The sequence below is a fragment of the Bicyclus anynana genome, chromosome 24 (genome assembly GCF_947172395.1).
Source record: "Bicyclus anynana chromosome 24, ilBicAnyn1.1, whole genome shotgun sequence".
NCBI lineage: Eukaryota > Metazoa > Arthropoda > Insecta > Lepidoptera > Nymphalidae > Bicyclus > Bicyclus anynana.
In genome coordinates this window covers 8,025,437-8,038,245 of record NC_069106.1, presented here as the reverse complement: position 1 = coordinate 8,038,245, position 12,809 = coordinate 8,025,437, and the positions used below count along the sequence as shown (strand labels likewise).

The window sequence follows — 12,809 nt, the reverse complement described above, 5'->3', positions numbered from 1 at the left end:
TGCAGGTGCTGTAAAATGAAGATATATTGTTAAATATCATGAGACAGAAATAAAAGATGAAGATCTAGCTGTACCCGTCCCGAGCCACACTACTGCAGCCACGTTGCCGCTGGCATTTTTGCAAAATAGCACAAGGTAACTTGCTTTATTCATTTGGCTTAGGTTGATATTATTAGATTGATTAATGATCACTATCAGAAATGTTAATGATAATGACCGGGTTCGACGGCTTAACATGCTCTCTGAGGCACGGGGTGTGACACCACCAACTTCCCAACTCCAGACTAAGAATTTGTTAGCAGAAGCAAAAACTCAGTATCTCTTAAAGACAGAACCAGGATCTCGTGATCCAAAACACATGGACTAGCTACTGAACGAACAAGGTAGTTTTGACCTGCTTAATAACAATGAACTACATGTTTCCTAGATACACTTACAGTTTTGTTTTTAAAAACTGAAATAAACACATTATAATTTCTCTTACACAAACTTATTGTGTGCAAATTTGTGAAAAACTGAATTCCACATAGACGAAGTAGCGGGCGTCCGCTTGTAAATAATGTAACAAAATATCCATATTTCTATACTTTTCAAGGTTACAGCTGAGCTTCCTAAAATGATTTTTTGTAAATGGAGCAGAAAATAGACTAAAAATGTCCCTGATGAGAATAGGAATTCTTATTATATATAATTATGTAAATATTTATTTTCAGTGCATTTTAAAAAGTCATGTTAAATAAAGTTTTCTATTACAGGTCACAACAATTGATGTAACAAATATAATCAATGGACCAGGCACCTGCACCATGATTCTTTGGAATACTAAAATTCGTCTCTTTATGTCTGTACTTCTCATAATGAAAAATGTCACGTTTTTATGAAAGAAGTAATGGAATCAAATAATAAATAAAACAAGCATATGCTGGAAGTCCTCAGAAACAGCTCCGACTTTGATGATTTTTTTTAAAGTCATGTTTTTTATGTTATTTAAAATCATAAATGTTTTGGTGGACGAAATTATTTAAATTGTTAAAAAATATCTATGCTATTTATACATATATATATATTTTTTTAAATACAACCGACTTCAAAAATACAAACTTATGCAGAAAACTAACAAACGAAAGAAAATATTATAATATTTTCTATCTATTGATCACTTTGAAGGCGGTGCCAATGGTCCAATTAATGGGCCGACAATTAGTTATCTATTGTTTACTAGCTATAGGGTTCGAATTGCTTTTTCATATGTTTAAAAGACTATCATCGGAATGAACCCTTTATAATAAAAAAGTATTATCAAAATCGGACAGGTCCGACCTATTTAACCATTAATTTTAGTATACAACCGATCGGTTGTATACTAAAATTAATGGTTACACAATCAATCATCCCCTGTTTTCGTAATGTAAAACCAAGCATAACTGTTAACATGAGTAGTCCGATTTTGATAATTCTTTTAATTGATCATTCTTGATTGTTTTAGTTTAAAACCAAGCATGTCTTCGAATTCCGATTTAAATAACTTTGTTTTAAATAGAAAGGGTATATTCCGACAATGGTCCCAAATCATTATAAATTTAAAAAAAACGAAGATGACTGGTTATTTTCCCATTAATTGTATTGTAAAACTATGCGTAACTTATTACGAAGTGGTCCGATTTCGTAAATTCTTTATAGATTGTAAAGGTATTTTGATTGTAAAGCTCCCATATAAATTTTAAAAAACAATTCCTATCCTAAATGTGCGATTGATTGTTTTCTCATTCATTTTAATGTAAAACCAAGCATAACTTTTTATTGGGTGGTTCGATTTTGATTATTCTTTTTTTGATAGAAAGGCTATATTCCTAAAAGTCTCATAAAATGTTGGAAAAAACAATTTCAAACCTAATAGTAGGAAAATAGAAGATGATTAATTGTTTTCCCATTTATTGTAATGTTAAACTATGCGTAACTTTTTACTGAGTGGACCGATTTTGAAAATTCTTTACTTTTTGTAAAGGGTTTATTTCGAAGTAGGTCCCATATAAATTTCGGAAAACAATTCGAATCCTTAAGGTGGAAAAAAACGGTACGATTGATTGCCTACCCATTAATTGTACAATTGGCACCGGCTTCAAAGTAATCAATAGTAGATAGAAAATATTATAATGTTTTCTTCAGCTTATTAGTTTACTGCATAACTTTGTGTTTTTGAAGTCGGTAGTGTCTATTTTTTAATTATTTATTATATAAATAGCATAACTATTGTTAAATAGTATAAATCGTTCCATCCTCACTCAATATGAAGAAACAAACTGAACAAAAAAAATCATCAAAATCAGAGCTGTTTGAGGAGGTAGAGGGTAAATGCTCTATTGATTCGCCTAAAAGTAATATTATGTTATCGCATTAGGTTGTAAAGTTTGGCTAATGAAAGTAGAGACTGAAATTGCCCGCCAAATTTAAAAATCACATGCGTTTTCATAATTTATTTAAATTAGTTTTTCTTTGTGAATACATTATTACCTATACTATAAGTGTTAAACTCAGTTATTCCAATATTTGCACTATAATTTTGAGAATTTACTCCGATTTTTTAAAATTTGGCTGGTGATTTCAGTTTCTACTTTCATTAGCCAAATTCTAATAATTTTATTGTTTATGAAATTTATACTAATTAGAAAGCGGAAGAATTTGATTATTTGTTTGTTTGCATTGAATAGGCTCTGAAACTACTTTGCTGATTTAAAAATTTCTTACAGCATTATAATCATGGATTAGGCCATAATTGTTATCTCTGTATTCCCACGGGAACGAGAACTACGCTGGTGAAACTGCGTGACGTTTGCATAGTTTATCATATGTACAAATATCCCGACAATCTATATTTTTATGTATGAATTGGTTAAGTTATAATTGACTTGATTTTCCCAAATATCTTAGTGAAGTCAAATACCCAATTGATGCATAGATATATTTATATTTTGGTTTTCATTTTACTTTAAAGATAAAATTTAGTTTTAGAAGCAAAATGAATATATGTAGATTATATTTAAGGTGCTGATGTTTACTTAGTAATTGATTAAGTGCATAACATATTTATTTGATAATAAAGACATTTCAACTTGAAACTGTTATTCTTTCTATTGTTTAATTTATTATATACAATTACTTGTTACTAAAATATTGTGCTATTATATTGTTTTTAATATTTTCACAGTTCAGCTTTTGGGGACGGAGTGGTTTTAAAATAAATATTTTTAAAAATCTGTTTAAATTAATTAATTAATCGACAGAGTTTATAAATATCTGTTTAAATTAATTAATTAATCGAAATGGTTTTTAAAAATATTTATTTTAAAGCTATTCCGTCTACAAAAGCTGAACTGTGAAAATTTAAAAACAATATATTAGCTTTGAATTTCCCGCGTTGGCAAATTGTTTCAATGGGGGCATTCCACAGATGGCGGTAATTTTGGTGCCACTTTTTTTGTATGAGGTTGGTATTCTTCTCCTGAGTAAATATGTTCCTTGCTCTTGTATGTCCTACTCAACGCTATTCTGTTCTATTTATTTATTTAGCCATAGGTGGTTAAAATAAAGTTAATTACCTTTCACCTTTTGATATTATTTAAAACCTTTTCAAAATGGTAGGCTATCTAATGCTTTTGAAAATGTTGCATTGCACTCTGAAGGAAAAAAGACGTAAATCCAAAGGAAGCTATACCGTCAAGTTGATCAACAACAATAAAAAACACAGTAGCGGCGGCAGCGGTACGAGAATCAAGGAAGAACGCTACGATGCAGAAGAACAAAATACATGTCGAGTATGTCTCAAAGAAGGTAATATACCTATTTATGGAAATGAGGATTACGAAGATATATCGGAAGCTTTATGTACCTTCGGAGATGTAACCGTAAGTTCCGATGACGAGTATACTAAATTTCTGTGCAATTCCTGTTACGAATTCCTTGTGAGAGCTGTAATATTCAGAAAAAAAGCGAAGCAATCTGATGAGACATTGAGGTGGCAGCAAAATGATGTTTTCATGGAAAACGACGACACCACAGACAATAAAGACGACTGCAGTGATTATGAAGAGCCCATTAAAGAAGAATCTAATTATTTCTGCAGAAAATGCATCAAAAGCTTCAAAACATTCAAAGAGTACAGTGAACATAGATTGAGCGCTGAGCATGAGAATGTTAGACACAAATGTCCAATATGCAACAAATTGTACACAGCTGTCTATATTAAAAAACATATGTTGTTACACAAGAATGAGAGACAGTTTATGTGTGACATATGTGGGAAAAAATTCCCTCTGCAGGGTCCATTCCAAAGGCATAGACTAACTCATTTCTATAGCCTCCCTTTCCAATGCTCTCTATGCCCTTACAGGGGGCGGTTTACTGAGTCTTTAAAAATGCATATGAGGACACATACTGGTGAAAGGCCCTACCAATGTTCCCAATGCCCGTCCAGATTTGTAAATACAAGCAATCTGAATAAACACATGTTAACTCACAGTCGCGACCATCACTTTAAATGTGACATGTGTGGGCGAGGGTTCCATAGTAAGAGAGACTTGGGGATACACTTTAAAGTTGATCATACCGGATTGAAGGAGCATGTGTGTGAAGTATGCGGGAAGGCATTTGGATATCGCAAGCAAATGATGAAACATCAGCTAAATGTCCACAAGAGAGAGAAATTGCGCAGTGGAAGAATGCCGCTGTATTTGCAAGTGAATAACCAATGCAAAGTAACGTCAGAGTAGCTATAGTTTCCGCTTGTATGATTAACTTGATCTGAAAATAATAAACTATTATGTCAATATTATGCAACTACTGTATAAAATGTTTTAATAACACTTCCATTCTCATAAATCCTGATGAAGTCTGAAATGCTTAAGATTCTGAAAGGGAAAATAAAAACTTATTTTTGTAACAAAATCTTACAAAACAAAGCGTATGTTCTTGTACTAGGTGTAATTTATCTCTGTAATGAAAATCATCAAAACAATTTCATTACAGGTGTTTATTTTATACAAATAATTTATTACTTTCCTTATCACAACACTGCCACACAAACCTACATTAATTGCACACCTCATTCAATAGTTAGAATTTGAATAATGTAGGGAAAATACCACTTACAAATAAGTGATATTAAATTCCTTAAAATGCACACAACTGGCAAGTTAGAGGTGCATGCCTTGGGCCAGATTCGATCCCACACCTACCGGAATCGGAGGCAGTGGTGATAATCATATCCACTGTAGATAGTAAAGATCAAATTAGTGAATAGGCCAGCTAAACTGACCTCAGGGTCTTAATTTTTTTGTTTAGGATACTATGAGCCCTGGCCCTGTATTGGACAATTACAATAGGTTGATAATGATGAGTTTTTAATTTGTAGGTTTTCTTACAGTGACATATAGAATCTTTTATGGTCATAACACTGAAAATCGTAGGGCAACACATCAAATTTTCTAAAAATCCTTCTCAAATCTGATTTTGTACACACTTCTTTTACAGCTTGTTCCAAATTTTGACCACTTTTCGAAATAAATCTTGCATGGTCCCTCCATTTTCCATAAATACAATTCGATTTGGCCAATTCTATATTTACATATGGCACCAATGTGTTGCATTTTGATGTGCCTCTTGCACATAACAGCAGCGCTTTGTATGATAAATATCGGAAATGATTAATGCAATAAGTAAAGCAAAAGTCTTTGGGAGAATTTTTCTTTAATTTATCTAATATTGTATTGCAGAGTTTTACTGCCACTCTCTTTTTGTATACCGACAAATACTTGGGCATTTCACTTTCATCGCATAATAAAGATAATATTGTACAGAATTTGTTTGCAGACAAACATAATGTAATAAAAATGTGTTCCCATATTAATGCTTCACTATTGTGATGGAAATTAAAAATATGCCCATTGATCGGTATGCCGGATTGTCCAATCCTGGCCTCCAAAAACTGTTCCAAATTAGCAATCGACCCAGTGAAACTTATTTTATAACACATCTGCCCATTAAAAACTGTGTTCGCTCTACCCACATTCATATTATCTGTATTATAGGAATAACCAAGGAAAGTTAATTCATTACTGCAATTTATATCTTCATGGGCAAAGTTGATGACAGTTTTGCCATAATTCACATTACTATAATTTGATAACGCTTTTAAAAACAATTGTGCATCCTGCAAAGTATCTGTTATATACAAGTAGTCATCGACAACTCTAATAAATAATCTGAGTTCATTATTGTCCGTATGTTTTGAAAAATAAATTTCATCCATATACGAATAGTAAAGCTCCGATAAAGCTGGTGAAAATTTGTAGCCCTGTACAAGTCCTGCCTTCCATTCATAAACCGTGGAACCACAACGAACCAGCAAAGGCTTCCTTAGTTCAGCTACAAATTCTTTAAAGTGTTGAGTATGTTTCTTCTTAATAAACATGTTTGTTTCTGACTTCTGCAAATCTTGATGCCTTTCACAGAGAATTTTTAAAAGCTTTTCTTTGTTTATCGACCCAAACGCATTACTCAGATCTGTTTTAATGAAATACAGTTTGGGTTTTTTATTTTCCAACCACTTAAAGAACAGTGTGGTAAATATAGTCTCAATTTTTTCATGCGGTTTCCCAGTGAGCTTTCTCAGGAAATACAATTTTTCCTTGATTTTATGTTTATCTCTGGCACTGAGTATTTCACTTTTATACCTCACAATTGGTCTGAAATCATTGTTCGGTTTCAGAACTAAATGTAGTTTAGGTATATCCTTTTTCATGGACTTCAATTTTAATTTTTCTTGCAAACTATACCTTTTTCTCAAATTTTTCCCTAATGAATTTGTATGAAACTTATTTATAACTTTTGCTGACACCATGTCAGATATCTTCTTATCGTAGAAACTCTGCCATTGATTTTTCCAAAAGAAAAAAAGCAAATTTTCATCGTTATTCACTTTGGTTGTGGTAACATAGAAGTTCAAAGTTATAATTGCTGATAATAAAACTTTGAATATCCAATGAAGAATATTATACAAAATACCGAATGAATTTACTGTTGATATATTATTCCAAGGAAATATTTTGAAATCCCATTTCTGAATCATTTTTTCAAAATAAATATGCTGGCGTTTCATACTGTAAACTATTGTTTTTATACATTTCTTAAATATCTTGGTATTGTGATTGTTACCAAAAAACTTTTTTGGGATTATTTTACTCAATGTGGCTGAACATCCTTCACAAATATTTTCTTTATTCACTGTAAATAAACTATGCTGCTCATCTTTTATTCTAAATATGGAAAAATAATCCTTAAAATCATTCTTACTGTAAATTTTGATGTTTTCTTGTAGATCGAGCAATATTTTCTTTAATTCTGAAGAAATTTCTCTCACCAACTCTTCCTTTACAATTTCTTGAAGAAAAACTTCACTGTTCTGACTTTTTAACAATTTTAAATTTAAAATATTACTAAGGGACCTCACATTTTGTTTATTTACGAAGTGTTGGGAAAAACAAATCGGTTCGTTCATATTTAATTTATCAATAAATTATCGAGACCAACCACACTCACAGTACTAAAGACTGTTATAGACAAAAACAAAGCAAACAAATTACTAGCAAACGCAAAGCAAAAAAATGCAATTCAAATTTTGCGGCGACGTGTTTCAACTTGTTGCATTTAGCGTTTTGTTATTGCACCATAAAATGACGTTCAAGGTACTGACAAATCAATGTAATAAAAACTTGTAAGAATATTTTTTATAATTTCTTCTACTTAGGCCTTTACCTAATACAAAAGAGAAAAATGTAACCATTAGAGATATGTACACTACGTACCTACTCGTGAATATTTCCATTTTTTTTAATTCACGAGAAAACAAAACGTTTTAAAGATAGTGGGAGACGGGAGTCTTTATTTGACGTCTATTTTCCTTTTCATTCTGTAATCAGTGACCTTCAATAAATTTGTTGTTTGTTTGATTTTATAATGTAACTCAATACTAATAGAGTTTAATATTGTATGTATTTTTATTATTACTTGTCCTATATCATGTTTGTTTATAAATATGAAATAGAAATTGATAAGCAATTAAGCATTCATTCTCATTGATAAGTGAACGACTGATCACCATTGATCACTTTGTTTTGCAATATTTAGAGTTTATATTAAAAGTAAGCGAATTTTTATATATTTTTTAATAAAATGGCCAAAAATATCATATGTGATCTTATCCAAATATTTAGGAGCAGTGTATCAGCTGTTTTGCCCGAGAATCTTATTCAAAAATCTATTTCGTACATTTCTCCTACACAGCAGTTAACTATTGCAGGCCGAAATTATAACTTAAAAGACAAACATGTCTATGTCGTTGGATTTGGGAAAGCTGTTAAAAATATGGCAATAGAAGTTGAAAAAACTTTAGGTTCAAAAATTAAACAGGGTATCATAAGCATTCCTTTCGGTAGTTTAGATCATAAAACAGCCTATGATAATATAGCCTACTGTGAGGGTGCAGAAAACAATTTACCGGATGTAAATGCTTTGGAAACAGCAAAAAAAATCAAAGACTTAACTACAAAATTAACACAAGATGACTTTTTGTTAGTTCTCCTGTCTGGTGGTGGTTCTGCTTTGCTACCAATGCCAAAAAATCCCATCACTTTAGATGAAAAACTAAGTTTGATTAAAAAATTGGCAAATTGTGGTGCAGATATCAAAGAATTGAATACAGTAAGAAAAAGTATATCTGATGTGAAAGGAGGACAACTAGCTATATGTGCACAACCTGCTAAAGTTGCAACATTGATCCTTTCTGATATTGTTGGTGATCCTTTAGACTTAATAGCAAGTGGACCAACTACCAAAAATGAAGATAGTAACACAAAAGCCCTAAATATAATTAATAAATATAAATTATACAATGAACTGCCTAAATCAATAAAAATAGTATTAGAAGATGAAAAAGATTTAAAAGAGTTTCCTACAGATAATGTACAAAATGAAATTATAGGCTCTAATACACTAAGCACTGAAGCTGCTAGTATAGAAGCAATAAAGCTAAACTATTTTCCCATTGTACTATCTAATATAGTTACTGGAAATGTCATTGACTTAGCAGAGAAATATGCAGAATTAGTAAAAATATTTGTGACATTTAAAAAGAGTGATATAAATTATGATCAATTAAAAAGTGAATTGAGCACATTGAAAATACCAGGTTTAGTTTTAAGTAAAACTATTCAAGAGAATGATATAAAAACTAAAAATTTGTGTTTAATACTTGGAGGAGAAACCACTGTAGAAGTAAAAGGTAGTGGAAAAGGTGGAAGGAATCAACAACTAAGTTTGGAGTTTTCAAAAGAAATAAACAATTTGAAAAATCAATTTAAGGATTATGAAATATATTTTCTAAGTGCTGGAACAGATGGAATAGATGGGCCTACAGATGTTGCTGGAGCTATTGGCTATCTAAATCTGATTGCAGACAGTATAGAATCGAATATAGATGTTGATAACTACATTGAAAACAATGATTCTTATAATTTTTACAAACTATTCAATAATGGGGAGTTACATGTCATTACAGGGCATACAAACACTAATGTAATGGATATACATTTAATTGTAATAAAAAATACATAAATACAAGTGTTTTAATTATGAAATAAATAATATTTTTGTACTCATGATACTCGCAGCTGTGACAAATTCCAATACATAATTCTGTCTATAAAAGCCATATTTGTATATTACTGCATGATTTCAATTTGATGGTTTCAGGAATAGGTTCAACTTATTTTGCTTTTCTTTTTCCTCTTTCAATTTAGTAGCAGCAATGACAGCTGTTTGACATAGCCCTGCGAATTTGTCTTTCTTTCGTTTATTGTTTTTGATTATTTTTGGCGGCTCCTTTATGTGACTAGAGAGAGTATTTTTGTGTTTGCTTAAAGAAAATACTTCATTTGATTTACTATATACATCTACCTCCTTCTTATCATTATTTTGTGTTGTATCCATTTTAATTTGCTTCTCAGGTATTTTAGGATGGTCAACAGATTTTTCTTCTTCAATATGTGCACAGGTTTTATTTGGTTTTATTATAGGTATCTTTGTTGTGTGATTGCAAAATGAACACACCTTTTCCTGTAAAAACAAAAGTACTCAAGGAATGTTGTGGACAGTAGTAATATCTGTATTCCTTTCAAAATGGTAGTATAGTTTTGCAGAGAATTGTTTTATTTCAAAAATAAAAAAATCAGTGCCACATAAAGCTAACCAGTGTTTATGTGGCTCCAGATTACAAACTTCTTACTTCAAGTTCTGGATCAAAAAAAAAATTAAAACAAAAAGATAGTCTCTGCACAGTGTTGGCAGTGCTACACTGCCTTGCCCCAATGGGTATATTAAGTCCCTGGTCCCTGTCCTTATCATTAACATCTGATAGTGGTAGCTAAGGAATTTAACATAATCTGAATCAACCTAAGTCCACCATCATGTGTTGTCTTCTATCTATATTTATAAAAAATAATTGCCGTTAATTAATCTAAGTTATAAAATTAGTTTCCTGAAAAAGGCGATTCAGCGCTTAAAAAGATGGCAAAGTCTTAATTAAAATATTATTGATGTGCATAAGACACTAACATGGACAAAGCTATACATAGACTGTTCCACATTTTATCACATAAACATTAAATTGAAGCACATCTTTGTTTGACAAATTAATCAAAATAAAATAGATCAATTACCAGGATATTGCTATGTAATAAGTAATCCTTGTTAGCAGACTTATTTTTAACCTTTCCATTGGATCTGATTCTGCGTCTTTGCCTTTTACTTAATTTTATTGGCTTTACCTGTAATAAGTTATTCATTAAACTATACATAATTTAAACTGCTGTTAGTACAGAGTGTAATCAGATTAAAAAGATTAAATCAAATCAATGTGGTTCCTGACCATAGGGGACAGAGTTCAAGTCTTAGACTGGAAAATCAAATATTATTTTTTTTATTTTAGCAAGAAATAAAAAAACTGAGCTCACTGTTGGGAAGTTCTACTGTGGTACACTGTTCTCTGTGGTTCTACGACCGTTTCAGAAAGCATGTTAAGCCATCAGTCCACATGATTATCATTGATATCAGATCTGATAATTATTGTCAATAGTCAAAACATTATTATTTCCCCTAACCAAAAAAAAATTATTGAAGCAGTGTGGTCTGCCTTAAATACCTGGGAAAAATTTGGCTTTCATCTTAACAAAAAGTAAAATTAATTATTTATGTAATAATAGTAAACATAGTAAAGAATGATGATTTGATGAGAGCAATTATTGATTTTGTTGCTGGCTCGTAATAGTAAAAATCGTAAAATCTTTACAAATAGTCAAACTTGATGTTTCAAAAGCCTTAGTTTACGCCTTGAAATAGTTTTTTTTTTTTTATTTTAAACTATATTTCCTCCTCTATATTATATAGAAGGAGACCTGGCCCTATAGTTGGCAGTTATATATAATTTTTCAGCATACTCTTCTCTCTGTATCTCTTGTCCACTCTATAGAGCAACGAGGGCATCTTACTTCACTTGAAAACTGCTTTTGTGGTAGTTTGGTGGATCCAGTTGCCTGTTTGTAACGTGTCCTGTAAATCAAATTGAAATTAATGTATATGATTCATAAAGAAGTTATATTTTGCTGGTGCTGGTTAATTATTGCCTTTGTTTCAAATTTACAGCTCTGAAGGTGATTCAAATGAGTGTGCATTGCCCTGAAACTGGATCAAATGAGTGTGAAACACTCTGAAACTGGATTAAATGTGTGTAGCACTCTAAAACTGGATTAAACGAGTGTGCAACAATCTGAAACTGAACCAAATACCTGAGCAGTATAATAAAGCAACACCTGCCCTCCTGACTTAGTTAAGTTATGCTGTTGCTACACTAATTTTTTTCTAATAATTGATATTAAGCCTAACCATAGTGCAACATAAGCCAGTTTGTAGTTCCTACCTACTGTACTGTTTGTCTATAATTATACATGACATCCCACAGATTCACCTGTGTAGTTCCCGTTCCAGTAATACTACAAGAATAAAATATAACCTATGACACTCCAAGTAATGTGGATTTCTAGTAGTAAAAGAAATTTAAAAAAAATTAGAGTATGAAGTTGTTGGTTTCTATGCGTAAAGAAGCCTCTATATAATAAACATCCAAACCATATGGATCAAGGGAAAGGGGAATAAAGAAAATATCTAAAGGAAATTTTATCCTCAGGGATTTGACAATCAAACTTACAAGTAGAAGCTCCGCATAATTTGCTTAGTTTCTTTATTTTGAATTATTGATACGGCACCAGAAGCTTTGATTAAAAAGTTTAATTGATGTTCGTCTAAATCCATAGTTTTAAAATTAATGAAAGCGACGTATAAGTTGCTGTTGAAGCTAGAAGTAAAATAAATAATGTATATTGTTCAAATTTAAATTTAAAATGCTTATTTTCTGAATTATTTTCCGAATTCCGAAACTTTCATTTCAAAAATATGACCAAGGAAAAGGATGAAGGAAATAAGGAATTCAAACAATATTTGACATTGACAATGACATTTTGGTTTTTGGGGGACATTCCAGACACGTTCATTAATTTAAATTTGGCTCTTCTTGAATTGGAATAATGAGATTGTTTTACGGATTTTCAAAAGAGATAACTAGATTAAGGTTGAAAACATTAATTTTTCTTAAAACATTCGAAAAAAATATATACTAATTATACATCCCCATTTTTACATACACA

The 12,809-nt window shown here is 31.1% G+C and overlaps 4 protein-coding genes across 4 annotated transcripts; 2 read left to right on the top strand and 2 right to left on the bottom strand.

Moving 5' to 3' along the window:
- Positions 1-3,516: 3,516 nt before the first annotated feature.
- Positions 3,517-4,846, top strand: LOC112053996 (gastrula zinc finger protein XlCGF17.1). Its single transcript, XM_024093628.2, has one exon. The coding sequence runs from the start codon at positions 3,633-3,635 to the stop codon at positions 4,764-4,766; it is 1,134 nt and encodes a 377-aa protein (XP_023949396.1). The 5' UTR covers positions 3,517-3,632; the 3' UTR covers positions 4,767-4,846.
- A 190-nt stretch (positions 4,847-5,036) lies between these two features.
- On the bottom strand, positions 5,037-7,673 carry LOC112053993 (telomerase reverse transcriptase). Its single transcript, XM_024093625.2, has one exon. It carries the CDS (start codon positions 7,550-7,552, stop codon positions 5,414-5,416), a length of 2,139 nt encoding a protein of 712 aa, XP_023949393.2. The 5' UTR covers positions 7,553-7,673; the 3' UTR covers positions 5,037-5,413.
- LOC112053995 (glycerate kinase) lies at positions 7,623-9,666 on the top strand. Its single transcript, XM_024093627.2, has one exon. It carries the CDS (start codon positions 8,227-8,229, stop codon positions 9,664-9,666), a length of 1,440 nt encoding a protein of 479 aa, XP_023949395.2. The 5' UTR covers positions 7,623-8,226.
- LOC112053997 (uncharacterized) lies at positions 9,629-12,591 on the bottom strand. Its single transcript, XM_024093629.2, has 4 exons — positions 12,314-12,591; positions 11,547-11,658; positions 10,770-10,877; positions 9,629-10,167 (listed from the first exon to the last, which is right to left on the bottom strand). Exons 1-4 carry the CDS (start codon positions 12,415-12,417, stop codon positions 9,787-9,789), a joined length of 705 nt encoding a protein of 234 aa, XP_023949397.2. The 5' UTR covers positions 12,418-12,591; the 3' UTR covers positions 9,629-9,786.
- Between the last annotated feature and the right edge of the window lie 218 nt (positions 12,592-12,809).